At 45.5% G+C, this 17,224-nt stretch overlaps 1 protein-coding gene across 8 annotated transcripts in view; it reads right to left on the bottom strand.

The window, feature by feature from the left end:
• The window catches only part of SPAST (spastin), a 675,354-nt gene that overhangs the window by 156,635 nt on the left and 501,495 nt on the right, over positions 1-17,224 (bottom strand). For all 8 annotated transcript variants that reach the window (XM_085611993.1, XM_085611996.1, XM_085611991.1 and 5 more), the window contains one exon: positions 15,975-16,054. In XM_085611993.1, the coding sequence (XP_085468119.1) occupies positions 15,975-16,054 (80 nt within the window). The remainder of the gene's footprint in view (positions 1-15,974; positions 16,055-17,224) is intronic.

The following is a 17,224-nucleotide window of genomic DNA, read 5'->3' as shown; positions in this document are numbered from 1 at the left end:
CGGTCGTCTTCGGTAATAGTGGCTCTTGCAGAGTGTTCGAGGCCGGACCGGAAGGTGGGGTCGAGGAACCATGTGTTTGATCTTGGGTAAGGCCCGAAGGCGATCCCTCGACCGGAGCCTGATGACGACGTACAGTTTCGGCCTCCGTTTCGACGGATTGGCCTAGCTCTTCGGGAGAGCTGTCTTCTTCGGCCCCGTAGGCCTCGTCTAAGTCTCCTACCTCATCGACGGTTTCTTCACGTCAAAAGATCACTTTGTCGTCGTCGTCCGATCGGGAATCGTGTTCTGAAGCGGGGCTAGAGACTACTTCTTCCACGCTCTCGGCGTCCTCATCCTCGGTGCTGAATATGTTGGTGGGAGCAGGCGCTGCTTGCTGCGCCTCCAGCCTCGCTGCCTGTCGGTTCCGCAGAGTCTTCTTAGATCGGAACCGTGCACAGGCCATGCATTTCGATTCGTCGTGATCCGGCGAGAGACATTTATTACAGACGGGGTGGACGTCGATATGAGGGTACTTCGCGTGGCATAACGGACACCTCTTGAATGGAGTCCTCGATTCCATCGTCGATCGAACTTCGAAGTTCGGACCAAACTGGTCTGAAGTTGGAAGAGGGTGCGGAGCACTAAAGCTAGTAGTCGACACCGAACGGTAACTATACCGATGAAAACTAAAGGCCTTTTGGCCTAAAACTAAGTATTCCTAAGTTGAGCTAAGATAGTCACATCCGAACCCAATGGCGGAAAAAACAATCTAAGGATGGAGAGGATGCCCATGCGCACTGTAGTCCAGGGGAGGAGCCACCTATCTCGTGATACTTCGAAGACTCTTCCAGGACAACAATGTGCAATCATCCGGACCCAACAATAGGCGGCGATCTATGCACAGATATGAATTCAGCAGCCCACATGCCTCGAACATATCGATCCAAAGCCTCCAGACCTTTAGACTCCCTGTTTGGAGGGACGTCAGGCACAATGCCAATGTTAGGGGAGGCTGTAGCAGCCTGAACCACAAAACTAAGGGGAGCAGGTTGACGGAAATGGCAAATGGGGTCTCCAGGGTCAGGATGGTGTCTATGGGCTATGCCCTTGAGACGGGTTAGCTCAAGTGTCCAACAGCATATCAAAAAGGGTTTCACTAAAGGGAAGCACAGGCTCAGGATTTAGCTGTCCCTGTTGGAGCACCCCAAGTAGGGGATCAATGGCCACTTCAACAGAAGGAAGCTGCAGCGTCAGAACTACGCCAACTCCTCGCAAAAGCTTGCAGAAGTCGTGCTAGCCTCTGAAGCGGGGCAAGGAGGCAAAAACGGGCCTGAGGATGGAGAAGAATCAAGGGTACTGGTCTCACCAAGGGCAGAAACCCAATGCAACTCCGGAGGAGGCTCAATCATGTGATCACCCACATCACCAAAATACTGGTGTGTCGAGGAGAAAAGAGCAGGGGAGCCCTAATAGGACTGATCCATCAATGCCGTTCACGATGCCAAGGTGGCGACACCTCAGCATAGGGGAGACAATGAAAGGGCAACCTGTGTTGGCGAAGCAAGGTCAGCACCAGCGGATCCAACACTGGCATCACAGGAGGGAACCCCAAGGGGCTGTGCACTGGAGCAGAGACGGAGTTGATCACTGATTCGGAGGGCCCGCTGACACAGAGGGAGGACCCACCAATTTGGAGTCAGTCGAGGCCGCACCGACCTTCCCGGGGGCCAAAAGCGCACTGGAGGGGGTTGAGAGCCAAAAACAGCATGGAAGGAGAGAAAATATTCTCTCATCTTGCCCCACGTTTCGGAAAATACCAGAAGGCACAGCCCAGATTCTCGCTCTGACTCGAATCGGAGGAATATAAGGTGAGTCAGGGGGACAGCATGTACGCTGTAAAGTTGGGGGAAGGCCTCGATGCCAACTGCCAACGGTGTGACTCACCAGGCGAACGCAAGGCCGAAGGACTTCAGGAGCTCGCCCTCAAGCTGTCATTGGAGGAAGAAGATGACAGCGACTGGCGAAGGGCCGTCGACCATCACATTATCAACAGAGTCATGTGGCACTCCTGCAACGTCAAGGACTGACCAGAAGAAATGAACTGCACCGTTCGGAGTCAGGGTGCTCTCTTAGACACCACTTGCAAACAGGGTGCGGGGCAGACATCTCCGATCACAGGACCCAGAAGATATCCAGAAAAAAAGCACACTGTTTCGTGGAGAATGACGAGGTAGGCCAAGATGGTCAGAGGTACCACTCACCGGATCCGAATGGTACCACGGAAAGGAAGAAACTGGCATCAGGCGAGGGCTTATATGGACTCTGCAGACAACATATAAGGTAAACAATGTGCGGAGTTGTCCAGCACCCTCTACCGATGTGCAGAGGTACCGCTGTAGAAAACGTTCCAGATCCAGTATGGCGCCTGGGGATAATTCTAAGGTAAGGACTCTGTGGATAGACGTCTATCAGATAAGCCTTTTTTGGATGCCTCAGACATGGCAAAAATAAGATACAATACGACCAAACTGTAACTCAGATGTTGCCTGGAAGTTTGAAAGTCATTTGAAGAACTTACGGATCAGAAGTTGACAGATGGAACACAGGGACTGTGCAGAGCTCAGAGTGACTTCCTCACACACGACGTGCGGTAAGAAATCTGAGGTATGGTAGCTCTGCAGGGGATGAGTTCCTCAGGGTCTCTGCTTTGACTGGCTGGAGTTTGGATGTATTAAAAAAATGTGAATTAGCTACAGAGGTCTATTGTATTCGATTTGATTCTTAATGTCAATATATTAGCACTGCTTATTTTACTGTTACCAAGGGACTCCCACCATGACAACGGGGAAGATTCAAGCATGTGAATCTATGAAAGATACAATACTGGAGAAGAACAAGTTACTAATATTTGGTAACATTTATTCTGGTGGATACACTATCTAACCGCAGATTCCTCACCTTAAAAATATTCCCCAAGCAGCAGATAAGATAAAAATGTTTTCATAGCAGTGTACCTGAGTCCAGCCAGATGGTGCAGTGTAGCTCTGAGTTGACTTTGTTCCCTCCAGAAGTGAGAGTGCAGCCACCAGCCTTGTGCACAGACGTAAATTTCTTGATGGACTCTTTCTGCACCTTTGGATGTATAGAACAAAGCAACTGGACATAGCAGGGTGCAGATGTCTGATTTGGGACCGTTTTAGATTGGTAAAAGAGAGACCATTACATAAACCTGGTAGGTAGGACAGCAGTGAGGAATCTGTGGTTGGATAGAGTATTCAATCAACAAGGAAGGTGCTGTTCCCATCAGAAAACTAGAAGGAAAGGCAAAATGACTGACGAAACATGAAGAGGGACTCCTAAGAACTATTTTTTGTTGCCCTCACACATCCCTGGGGATGACATGCTTCATCACTGGGCTTTGCTCCTTGTAGGGGCGGTGATGCACTGCCCTCTGGGTCCCCCCAAGGGTCAGTTTGGTGGAGATCTTTTGCCATTTATTCCATAATGAAAGGTGCGAGTATGAGGGTGTCTTAAATGTGTGGGGTGATTGTGTATGTGTGAGTGACTAAAGCAAAACTGTCTGGGAGATAACTAACAATTTTTTAATGTAATGATTCTCCTGACAGGATTAAAAAATTGTAAAGAGGTTGGGATTACGTGGGGGTGCAATGTCCCAGAGTAGCTTCAAGTTTGTGGGTATAGTGTAATCAGGTCAACATGTTTTGCGCCCTATGGTCTAAAAAAGAACCACGGCATTTCTTCAGGACCAAACACGGAAGGTAGTGATCATACCCCACACCTTTACTGCGATATGTAGTAAAGGCATTCTCCATAAAAGAAAATACTTGGTTCAAAGATAAAAATGATCGTCCAATCCTTCAGATCGATCAATATTGTCCCACAGTTCAGAACAAAGGTTAGGCGTACAGCAGCTAAGTGGCTCCTATGCGTGAAGTGTGAGAGACCTACCCTCCTCTGCTCACCTGAATCAATCCGAAAAGTATCACTCGGAGCCACAATAAGCACTGACACCTGGTGTGACAAACCAAGGCCCTTCAAAGGGTGTTCCCTATACCATAATTTTTGCAAAACAGGGTGGGGGTCAGTAAAGAATTTGCTGCCTAAGTCTCTACAAGGTAAGGCATTGCCGAAGTTCAGAAACTTGTAACCCCCCCCCCTTGAGATTTTAACCATATCTGAGATATTTCCCTGATGCTGTGTCCACTGGGACTTCAGGTCCCACTGCAGAGTCCGCATGTCATCGGGTGTGATTAACAAGCAGGGTGCAGGAGCCATGAGGCCCATCAGCCTCAGTGTTCACCTAACCGAACTCCAGTATAGAGGCTGAAACATCGGAATAATAACCTAAATATTCTATTCTCGCCACTTTCGAGGTCCGAAACTGCACTGTGTCCAGAATGTCTCCAATGAAAAGGAGCATCTGCGAGGGAGTCGGGTGTGACTTTGGCATAATGATATTGAACCCCAGCGCATGGAAGAGGTTTGCTGTAGTCTAAGGGTGGGAGACTGCCTGGGGCAAGCCAGCCTTCAATAGCCAATCACCGAGGTCGGGGAAGACTGGAATCCCTTTTCGCTGCAGATAAGGTGCAATCACAGCAATCACTTTTCTGAACACCCAAAGGGTGCTGGTAAGGCCCAAAGAAATAACAGCAAACAAAGTGCCCTTGGCCCACTGCAAACTGCAAGTAATGTTGTAGGCAGGCAGGATGGAATTGTAGAAATATACTCCTGCAAGTCCGAACCTACCATACAGTCTCCCGGGTCGAGGGCAGGCAGGAATTGGGCGAGCATGAGCATTTTGAATTTCTCTTTTCTCAAGAAGAGGTTGAAAAGGCGCAGATCTACGATAGGACAAAGTTCTCCATCCTCCTTTGGTACCAGAAAGTAGCAGGAATAAAAAAACACCACAACCTACTTCTGATGCAGGGTGCACCCTTTCTATTGCTCTCTTGGGCAAGAGAACCTGCCCTTCTGGGCAGAGCAAGGAGAAATGGTCCTCTGTCAGACGATCGTACGTGGGTGGCAGGATGATTACAAAGGGGAGGGAGTAGCCCCTTTGGACGATCATATGGACAACCCAGCGGTCAGATGTCACAGACTGCCAGTGGGGCAGGTGATAGTGTATCCTGCCTACCACTGGATGCCCATGATGGACGGAGGTCAAACTATAGGGGCTTGGAGGCAGCGGATGCAGGGAGAGTAGTGGACTGACTTGACCGCTGGCCGCCTGTCCCACACTGTCTGTGGGACCTGCAACCTTGGTCATGAAAAAACTGCAAACGCTGTTGGCCGGGGTGGCTGGGAGGATAACGGCATGGTGGGACACACCTTCTGTAATCATGAATAGGGCGGAAGGTGGATTAGGATTGGCGAGGTGCCACAGACAAGCCCATAAACCTGGCCATAGCTCTGTTGTCATTAAAGCTATGATAAGCTTTGCTGCTTCTCACCCATCAGCAATAGCGTGGGTGAGTATGACTCAAGCTTTCCCGGAGACCACAGGCAGCACATGTGCAACAGAGTCCCATATCTATGGGAATAACGGCTCAAATGGCATGCGGTGTTCACCGATCACAGTGCTAGGCTGGCATTCAGTGGAGTGGTAGGGAATGCGCCAGGCTTAATCCTGAATGTGGAGGCTTGGACCACCAAGCTCTCCAGGTTGGGGTGCTAGTTGAGGAAAATGGGATCCCCCGGGGAGGGGCGATGGCAGCAGGCAATCTTCCTATGCACAGGAGTCCCTGTGCAGGACTTTGACCAGGCCCCAAGTATGACATCTGTTAAGGCTTCAGTGAATGGGAAAAGGGGAGACCTTCAGGCTGAAGCATCTGTCAAGACGTTCACCTTGACTGTGGCAATGGGAACTGAAGGTCCAAAACCTCAGCTGCCCTTTGGCCACCATCACAAAAGAAGCTCTCTCCTCCATAGCCATGGTAGGAGAGACCAGGCCAGTGTTTGGTGCAGTGTCTAACCTACTGGCCTCTGCCAGCTCCTCATACCAGTTGTCCTGTTCTTGTTCTTCAGGGAACTGGTAACCATAAGGGTCCGTAGACCCCTCTCCTTAGTCTCCCTCTCCAGGCCTGTCAAGTAAATAAGGCACTGGCTACGCTCCAGGAAGCATGGACCCGGTCGGCGCCAGAGTGTCAGTCGACGCCACTCTGGCTCCATGTTGGAGTTGGGAATAACATTGGTGGAGGTCTGTTCTTGGGGCATCAGCACTGATGCGGGTGCCAAGGACGGTCTCTATCATGCAGTCCAGAGGTGAGGGGGTCGTCCAAAGATGAGGTGCATGGCCTCATAAAACTTTCAGCGGAGGGAGGAGGAGGGGGGGGCGAACGTGTGTTAAACCTTTAATAAACTGCCTTGCAATATAGATTATATTAACAAGGACGGTTGGTCCGGGACAACGTAGAAAAGCTGCAAAGATTGACAAATAAACTTTAATACTGCCCACTGCATGGCCATGCTGAGCCAAAGACAAAACAAACTACTAAATAGTCTATAGCTTGTCTTGCAGAGGGCTGGTCCTGTAGACACCACACCCGGCCACAAATCTGTCCCAGCGCCTGGCGTAAACAGACTTCCCAGACGGACACCAGGAAGTCCAGATTACATCCACAACTTTGGTTGGCCCGATCTCCATGCATGGAGTTGTAGATTGGTGTATGTTTGGGGGACCCATGCGCTGCCCTGCGACAGACAATCTTTTGCAAGTATTAGTCTGATCGGAGGACAAATGCACATGTTCAGAAATACTGACTACAACACTTTCTGGGCCCAATTTCGGACTACTGGGATGATATGGGTCTGGTCATTCCTGATCTTGTGTGCAGAAGCAGGAAGGCATACAGGAGTTCAGCATCCCATCCCAGTTGAAACGCATCTCCTCAAGAGGACCTTCACAGAAGCTCCAACATGCAAAAGTTTGGAAACCGCTCTTTTTCTGCAGTGGTGAAAAGATCTAGCCAGGGTGTGAAGACCACCATCACTTTTGTGAACTCCCGAGGGGCACTGGTGAGGCTGAAGCAGGGCACAGCAAACTGAAAATGCTCCTGGCCCACCTTGGATTGCATGAGCGCCTGGACCTGCAGGATGGAACATGGAAAGAAGTGTCCTCCAGGTTCCACACTAGCATCCAGTCTCCTGGATCCAGGACAGATAGCAAATGGGCCGGCGTGCGCGTCTTGAATTTGTCCTTCTGAAGGAAGAAGTTGAGAGGTCAGAGGTCAATAACAGGCCGAAGGTCTCCACCCTTTTACAGCACTAGGAAAAAAAATACCGGGAGTGACATTCAGTTCCGATTCGGGAGGCCAGGACCCTCTCTAACTTCCTGCAGTAAGGTGGACAAACAGTCCTCCGAAAGTCACTCTCATATTGGTAGAAGATGCAGTGGGCAAGAAAGGAATAGTATGGCTTAGCTCCATTGAACGATCTGCAGGTCCTACCTGTCGGATGTTATGGCCTGCACAGCTGGAGAAAATGTCTGAATCTGGCTCCCACAGGATGACCGTGTGCCTCCAAGTCGTAAGGAATGAATTGAGAGTTACACTGCAAGCAGATGCCTGAACTACCAGGCTCTCAGGGGTAGGGTGATGTGTTAGGAAGACCGGATCGCATGGAGCAGATCTTTGGCGTTGTGCTACCCATCTGTTCACATGTGGGCAGGAACACAGTTTAGCCCAAAAACCCCATGACTGTGTCAGTCATGGATGGCTCTGTTGAATTGTGGCTAATCATTTGGGAACGTGTTTTCGCTCCCATGCCGGAAGCACTGCTGTTGCATCGCAAAGATTATGCCACAATTAATTCCATTAAATCGTTTTATTCAAGGTATTCCAAACTTTATTTGCCTTTTCAGTTCGTTTTGTCACATGTAATCCATTTTATGTATAAAAATCTGATGCAGTAGGTATGCCCATCCAGGCCTTTTCGCTAAAGCAGGACATATACATATTTCATCCTCAGTAGTGTATCATTCCCAATGCATTTCGGGATGCTTCATCGCCCTTCGTCAGGAGTTCACTACAAATATAAACAGCGAATTTAGACAGTATATTTAGAGTTTAAAAACATAATGCATTTGAAACTAGTGAATGCTCATTATATATGCATTTTAAATGCCTCGAACGGCGTTCTCCCTCTCATAACAACCAACATCAGACCAAGATGCAATATCAACCCGTCATTCTCAGTCCCATGTTTATACACCATATAGGAATGTCACCCCTCTGCCGATTGTTACTATATTGCTCCGCCCACCCTTACGATGTTTACTATTACGCCTGTCATCTGATGTACTGTGAAACATTAAAAATAAAATGCAGATGTTAAATGAAATTTCAGATGTTAAAATCCATATTCAGAACAAGCATGTAGTCACTTTGTTCGCGTTATGCTTGTAAAATTCAAAACAATACGTAGTAAACATCGTAAGGGTGGGCGGAGCAATATAGTAACAATCGGATGTGGGTTTGGAGAACAACGATGGCCTTAATGGTATGGAGCTTGGGTACAACACAGTGGAGGATTATGGGTTCTGTAGTTTCTGATTTTGTCGATGAGAGGGAGGGGTCTGACAAGTTTAAAAAGGGAAACAGGTGAGAGTGAGTTGATAGGTGTTTTTTTGGAAAAGGAGTAATGAGATCAGGAATGGACATGTATCACAGGTACGGGAGTGCTTCCACGAGGTTTGGTTTAATGAGTAGGGGTTAATTTGAACACTGAGGCAGTGGGGTGACATTCCTATATGGTGTATAAACATGGGACTGAGAATGCCGGGTTGATATTGCATCTTGGTTTGATGTTGGTTGTTATGAGAGGGAGAACGCCGTTCGAGGCATTTAAAATGCATATATAATGAGCATTCACTAGTTTCAAATGCATTATGTTTTTAAACTCTAAATATACTGTCTAAATTCGCTGTTTATATTTGTAGTGAACCCCTGACGAAGGGCGATGAAGCAGCCCGAAATGCATTGGGAATGATACACTACTGAGGATGAAATATGTATATGTCCTGCTTTAGTGAAAAGGCCTGGATGGGCATACCTACTGCATCAGATTTTTATACATAAAATGGATTACATGTGACAAAACGAACTGAAAAGGCAAGTGAAAAGTTTGGAATACCTTGAATAAAACGATTTAATGGAATTAATTGTGGCATAATCTTTGCGATGCAACAGCAGTGCTTCCGGCATGGGAGCGAAAACACGTTCCCAAATGATTAGATGCTATTTTTACCCACGTGGCCGTAGGGCGGACCGCGTTACCGGGATGCACGCACTAAATGATTATACAGATGAAACATTGACGAACAGGAGTGCACTTCAACTCTCTACTTTTGCAATTATCTGTTGAATTGTGGCAAGGCGCAGACAAGGTATACCCAGGCTGCATGACTGCAAGGAGGATGATGTTTTTCACTTCCAACAGACAATAAATATAAGTTCAGGACTTCAGCTGTTTGTTACAGTGAATGAAGCTCTGTCCTCCGTCGAAGGAACTGGGGAGAACCGATACCCATGTCAGGATAAGTGTCCAATCCACTAGCCTTTTGTAAGTCCAAATAAAAGTTATCTTCGTCATATGGGGAGGGGAGGGGAGGTGTTAGGTCATCATCGTGTTCTTCAATGGTTCAAACTGCTCTGGCATCACAGATGGCCCTGGAAATTCACAGTGCTTTGGTATTTTCGCTGCGGAATTGCATCCTTGCTAAGGGAGCAGCGCCGAGAAGTTCCTCGACATCCACATAACTTCTCAGAAGGAGAGTGGCAAGGCTGGGACGAGGCCCACTTGGACTTCTGTGTTTATTCTTTGACTTCGGCTTAGCCGAAGAACTGTCAAAAGAGTGGACCTGAGAGTGGGAACGGGTTCGTGCTCTATTTTGACCAGGAGCAGTGCTCACATGACTTCCTGCAGAGTTGCGATATACAGCTTGACTTTGCACATTGAAGCCCTTGTGACTTCTCTTTAGATAGGGTGGTGGGATGGGGGAAGAGTCCCAGTTTGCCTTCTTGCGAGTCCTCTTCCACTTGGACTTACTGGATGACTTTGCCTGCAAAAAAAAAAAAGACCCGGATTGGCCTTGAGAGAAGGAATGAGTCTGCGGCCTCGACCTGGAGCAGGTCTTATGCGAAGTGCATAACTTCCTTCAATGTTCAGTGAGATATCACTTTATTTCACAATCCCATATAACCACTGGGTGGATGAGGGCACATTTTATCTTATGACTTAGAGTCATGCCCAGAAACCAAACACCAAAGGGGCCACTTGTGTGGGTCTGTCACAGACATCTATTTCTGTCAATTTGGCATGGTTTGAACCCTGTAGTTTTAGGTGGCAACATGGTTCCCTTGCACACTGTAATACAATTTGGCGAATTTGCCAAATTACGAAAAAGGAAATGGAGCTGCAGATCCGGGTTTGAAAGCGTGAAAAGAAAGGAACTAAAGTTCGTACTTGTATGTGACTCTGCTCTGCCACTTCCGAAGAGGAATTAAGTCAATACGGCAACACACAGTGCCACCTAGCGGCATACAGGAGCACTGCTATCAAGACTCAGGATTCAGTCTGGCTCCTTCGGCACAAAGCAGCCGGTTCTCATACTGCGAGTCCTGCTCCTGGCTGAACTCTGATGTATACAACAGTACACCAGTGGGAGCAGACCCACGGTTTTGCTTTGCCACACCTCCTATTGTTTTACAGTCTGAGTAACTTACTCAACCCATTCTCAGCTTCGCCTAGAAACAAGATGGCAAACTAGGTCACATAGCGGAAACTGGATAGAAGCATACAAGCCAAATGAAAAAATGAACCAACTCTCATTCTGGACTAAATTCATACATGACTGGACAAGAAAGTTTCATAATGTATGACTGCTTATTGTGAGACAGGTACTCTGCTGACGAAAAGAAAGAAATCCCCACATAAGTCTGTACCTCTCCCTGAAAGTATACATAAAGGATCATCACTGCAACAGTTCACCATGTGCTACTACCTAAGCACTCAGAGATAAAAGCAACCTAGTTCATCTTTTAGGGAGAACATAGTGCAAGGACTCAGACAAGGAAGGGGCTAACAGAACACTGTAGATCATCATTAAGTAAATGAGGATCTACCTCAAATGAAGCCAAGGAAGGTGCGGCCACTAGCAGCCTTGGAAAAGGATCAGTGTCCGAAAGCTTGCAAACTATACTGATCTTTGGAAATCTGCACTTAAAACAGTCTATCCACTGATTGTAATGGAAAAAAATAAAAGTCAATGCCTTTCCATACTGGAGGACTTTGGAAAGGGATGTTTCAGCTGCCATGACCTCCTCTCCCTTCCACAGAAATGGAAGTTGGATTTAAATGAAGAAACAAAATGTATTATGGTGAAACTGGACAGTCATTTTACTTCATAATTAGCGTGCTGTGCTGAGGAATGTCTTGGTGCTACATGCAGTCCAGTTAGAGATCGTTTACATCCCTCTGATAAGCAAAACATTCCCAGAGAAGCTTAAGGCAGGAGCAGTTAGGCAACTGTGGAAACAGAGCCACTTGACATGACATGAGAAGTTCAGAAAATATACCCCTGCACTGACTGTCAAGCAACTAAGGTGACTAGCTATTCTCATCCCATACAAACTATCAATCATTTTTGACGCTGTGACCCAATGTTTGATTCTCATGCTTTTGAATGTATGGCCAGGTTTAAAGGTTCGGTGAATAAATATGTGAATAAATATGTATGTATGTATGTATGTATGCATGTATTTATATGATATTTCTACACCGTGAACTTAACCAAAAGGCAGCTGAGCACTGTACATGGTCAAAAACAAGCACAAAGTAAATAAATAATAGGAGAGGAAGCTGGGTTGCAGATGGTTAAATGCATTGTGGTGCGATTTTATTTTAAGAGGCGAGTCTTTCCTAATCTTTCCAAGCGTTGGGGCAGCCCTAAATGGATACAGGGTGTTTTTTCTTCTTGGTCTGTAGTTTGATGGTGTGCTGGAAGCGGGTGTGCCGAGAACTACCAGAGATAGTGAACTTGTCTGCAAGATAAGCAAAGGTACTGGTGGTGAGAGTTTTGTAAATAATGTAGGTGGTTTTAATGATGGAATGGGCTAGCAAAGGGAGCCAATGGGGTTCAATCCGGATGGGTGTGAAGCAAATTTCTTCAGGCCCTGTCTGAGATATTTTGAAGTGATTAGGATGCCCCTCAGCGGTGCTAGAGTGGATATAGGAGCCATGGAGTAGGGCATTACCACAACCCAGATAAAAGTGTAAGAGGGTTTGGAAAGCAGTTCTAAAGTTATTTCTAGAAGAAACAATCTTCCTTTCTTTAGAAGAGAGAGATGGTACCAGGCCGGTGTTCTTAGTGGGTGAGAATGGTGTCCAAGGGGAATCCAAGCGACTGACCCAGGTTTGTACTGTATCTTATTTGTTGTCCTTGGCAAATAGAGGAAATTCTGTCTTGGTTGGGTTGAGTTACAGGTAGGTGCAGGACATTCAGGTCTGAAATTTTTTGGATCTGTGTTTATGGGGTTGGATGTCTGAAACAGAGGAGACTTTGAACTAAGAGTTGTGTATCCTTGTTATTTTGGTGAATCTTCATGCTGTTATCTGTGAGTAGAGTAACAATCAGCTCCATGTAAAAGTTGATTCCACAGGGATCTTTTGTGACCCGGAGGTGCCCATGTGAACAAACTGGTGGTGGTTGGAAAGGTAGGAGGAAGACCAGTGAAGGGTACTGCGGATGAAGCTCAATTGAGACTTCAGGGTGCAAGGATGGACAGTGATGAAAGTGAGAGGCCCAGCAATATCAGGAGGCAGAGTTTGCCTATGATGTGTAAGGTAGCTGTCTCCATGCTGCAGCGGGATCTGAAGTGAGACTGGTAGTCATGCAGGAGGTGGCTAGCATTGATGTGATCTTGGAGTTGAACATAAACTGCCTTTTCAATGATACTGCCAATGAATGGAAGGTGAGTGAATGGCCGGTAGTTGGCGAGGTCATCAGGGTCTAGTGTAGGTTTCTTTGGGAGAAGAAGGATTCTTCCTGTCTTGAGAGCTCCTGGAACATCCTCAGACAGAGCTTTGATGAAGGAAGATGTTAACATCATCTTCAAAAGGAGTGATTTTAGGAAAATTGAGTATGTTGGCAGATCTGGAAGAGATGAACTTTGAAGGCCGACTATTGCAGGATTCGGCAGGAAGCGGTGGCTGTAATAATCAAAGCACCTTTGGCGTCGATGTGCTGTCAGATCATCTATATTTTTTCAGTGAAGGAGAGGTTAATGGCACTGCACATTTCTGTGGCTTGAGGAACAGGTGTGCTCAGTGGGGGGCTTGATGTAGTGCTTGCTTGTCTTGAACAGCCTTCTGCTTCTGTTAGTGGCTACAATGATGGTGTTGGTATAGTTCTTTGCTTTGGCTGATACAGTGAGACGTCTGCTTGCTGCTGAGGGACTACAGTATCAAGAGGTCCTCTGAGTTCTGTTTTTTTTCCATTTCTTTTCCTGGCAACACATTGATTTTTTATTGTCAGCAGAGTCTTTAGCTTACCAAGGTGCTAAAGCCTTTGGCTTTCACTTGTATATTGTAATTGGGGGAATGGATGTTCAAACAGTTTTCCACACAAATGATGAAGTGGTTTAGAAGGGTGTTGGCCTCTGGCATGGAGTTGATGGGGTGAGAGATGAGTTCAAGCATTAGGTTGTCTTTGGAGAAGCCTTTGAAGTATCTGAAGGTTTGTACCTCCTTTGTGTTGACCCCAATTAGTTGGTAGGATGCCGAACAGGAAACAGGAATGTTAAAGTGGTCGTCCCAGTCCAGGGGTATGGGTGGTTTTCATTGGAGTGTTGGTGATGTTGATAAGACAAGGTGGAGGATGTGGCCTTTGGAGTGGGTTGGTTGTCTGATATGCCGTACCACACCAAGTGTATTGATGAAGTTGAAGAGTGTTTCGCTTGTTTTTTTTTTTTTTTCTTTTTTTACTTGTGTTGCCTGGATAAAGCTTCCCTTTGAGACAAAGAGCAGATGTCCAGATCATGCTTGCAAGCTTGTCCAAGATAGGTTCAGAGAACAGAAACCCTCCCTGACCCAATTCCCTTTCCTATGTATATGCAGCTACTGGCACTCACTGGGTCATCTGGCGAGTACATCTGATTTTATACATCAGAGCGAATGATAGCGAGTTAGCATACAAGTAAACAGTGGAATCATGAATGTCTACTGGACCTCAATAGGTGCATAAAATAGAAACACCAGACTTTAGTATTACAAAGAAAGCTTGAAGCAATGAAGAGGGGCCAAATTTGCACAGGTTTCAGCTATTTGCATGACCTACCCGAACTTGCATCACAAATCACACATGGGGGTTGAGCCTGCAACAACTATCTCAATGATTATAACTTAGGTGTAGGGACTGCACTCTCTCTAGTGATGCACAAACACCAACTTGATTATAGGTGCTTTGCCTTACACAGTACGATAGACAGAACGTAGTATAGCAGTAAATGTAGCAGTCTCAAAATAAATCTTCAAGTTTGTCTGCTCCATGTTGACAGCTAGGCTGACAGAGTGGTGAGGTTTTAAATCTAGGCAATTTGTCAAGTCAAGGTACAAGTTAACAGCCATGCTGCCACATTCTATATTTGAGCCAAAGGGATATTTCTATAGAGTGCACCATTTGACCTTTGACCTTTCCCTTGCATACAATGCACATTTATATTTTCCTGAAAATGGTGGTTTCCAAAGATATGGGTGTTACCAACACGCTGCAATCCACTTACAAATTTGATGCAGCTTTCCATAGACAATTGGGGAGAAGGTTACTAATAACTATATGTAAAGTGCATGTGTTTGGATCAGGCTATACAGTACCTTGTGGCTGTTGCAGAAGGATATTAAACTAAAAATATCTCTCCTGGTATCTGAGGGTGGAAAGAAGAGCAATTAATGTGAAGATCCAAATTACTTCCCGGAATTTGAGGGCACTACCTGATCATTATGTAACATTATGGAAGGTTCATCCACAAACAATGCCTAACAATTTTGAGTCTATGTGCAATAAGAATGGCACATAAAATCTACTTAACAAAACAGAAACCGGATATAACCACTATGCATTGATTCAAAAGGCAGCGAATGGGGTCTATTAGTAGGGAGCATTTTTAAATCCTTCCAAAAAAGACTAAAGGAATACTGGGTTTCCTATGGAAGGTTGCAGAATCAGCAAAGTCAAATACAATACACAGATATATATACAACCCATAAGCAACCCACTGAAGCGATAATACCAAATCTTTGAAATTGGACACAACAAAGGTGGTACTTCTTGTTTCACAACAGACAGGAACAACCATGAATACTGAAGAAACGGTTGGTTTATTCATTCGTATACTTCAATTATGTTTACTACTGCCAATCTAACTAAGATCTCTGCTACCATTTTGCGCTCCGTACTTGGTTAGCCTATATTAAAGACACTTAGCATAAAAACTCGAGGCCTAGTTTCTGTGTGTGACAATGGGGTGGGTCTATGGAAACATGTGTGTCTGTCCGGGACTGATAATGTGCACCAAAATTGGCTCCTCTAGTAAGTGAAAGAGGGCCTCATGGGTTACCAGTTTGTTTTCTCCGCTTTGCACATACAAAACATTAGGTGTGAACAACAAGGTGTGTCAAGCATCAGCTTCACTAAGTAGATGTGGGTTCCTCGCAACATGTTCTAGTTTTTCCCATTACAAGAGAGACCCTTGGACCTAGTCTTTCTCGCTCACTTGAATTTTAGTGTATTTACTTAAGCTCATCACAGACTCAAAGTGGAGTCTTTTCAAAAGTGAGATCTGTTAAAAGATCTGGACCTTTAGATCACTGTTTTACCAATATTTAATGCTACTGTCACACTAAGCATTGCCCATATCAGATCAGGAAGTTACAAAAAGAAAAGAAACATTCAACAACAACATCACACACAAATAAAGTACCTGAGAACAGCATCATCAAGTTCATGAGGACGGTTAGTTGCCCCCATCACTAGGACTCGGTCATCCCCACCAGACTGAACCTATGTTGCAAATAAAAGAAGTATATTAAATATGTGCACAGTGTGCATTATTTAAATAAACGGTTAGGTTACGTCACTGCAGACATAAACTACAGCATTTAGCCAGTGTATACTGTAATGTAAACAGCACAAGTAGCAAAAAAGGTCAAAATAAACATTCTCATCAGCATCGTTTGCAGAAATCTTTGCATATTATATTACAGCGAGTTCCAACACCATGGCATGACACTGCAGATATGTTTTTAAAGAACAGTACAAGTACATTTAACAAAATAATGTTACTATAACTAAAAAAAGATTCCGGAATGGTGAGCCAGATCTTTAAAGCCAATTCTTCACCGTAGAAACCTAGTGGAGGATTTTTTGGTCAGGTCTGTTTTCATAAAGCGGGTTTGTTCTAAACCACCTCAAATTTCTGCATCTGTCATTTGACGAGACTTTCAGAGATGGAGCTGCAGTTGTTCAACAGAAGGAGAAGCAGAGCTTTTATCAGCTCAACTCAGTTCTCTGAATGGAGCGGCAAGAGGACGGTTCAGCCATTGGTCAGACGGCAATAGGTTCCTTTCACCACTACGTTAACTTGTGAAAAAACAGGATGGATTGGTGTCAGAAAGAGCTGTCAGGATGTTCACCATCTGATAAATTGTGGAGTATGGTTACCCAATGAAAGTGGCAAATGAATGGAAGTGACATTCGAGCAAGTTCTGACCATGAGAACCCTAGTGCTCAACCCTTTTAGGCATAAGGAGCATTTCCACATTGAGAAAAAATGTGCTTAAGGCACAGTGCAACACTAGACTGATTCTGTAGTTCACCTCGATCAGCAGGTATTTTATTTTCGCCTGTAAACAAATGAAAATTGAGCTGCTTGTGTTCTATGAACTTGGATTCCCACTTTTTTATACATAACTTTACAGCACCTATTGGAACCTGTTGGTGTCAACCCGTAAGAAGAGCTTGGAACCATTCATGGGATATTGCAGGGACTGCCATCTATTCAAGAGTTTTCATAGTAATATTACGTGTACAATGTACTGAATGATCATCAAACAACCTTCAACAAAATTGGTCAAGATAACATATACATGACAAATTAAGAAAGTACTCAAAGTAGCCACCAGACGAGAGGATAAAACAAAGGAACAATTTTATTCTGAAATGTTACCCACA

The sequence above is a fragment of the Triturus cristatus genome, chromosome 6 (genome assembly GCF_964204655.1).
Source record: "Triturus cristatus chromosome 6, aTriCri1.1, whole genome shotgun sequence".
NCBI lineage: Eukaryota > Metazoa > Chordata > Amphibia > Caudata > Salamandridae > Triturus > Triturus cristatus.
This window is presented reverse-complemented; position numbering and strand designations above follow the sequence as displayed.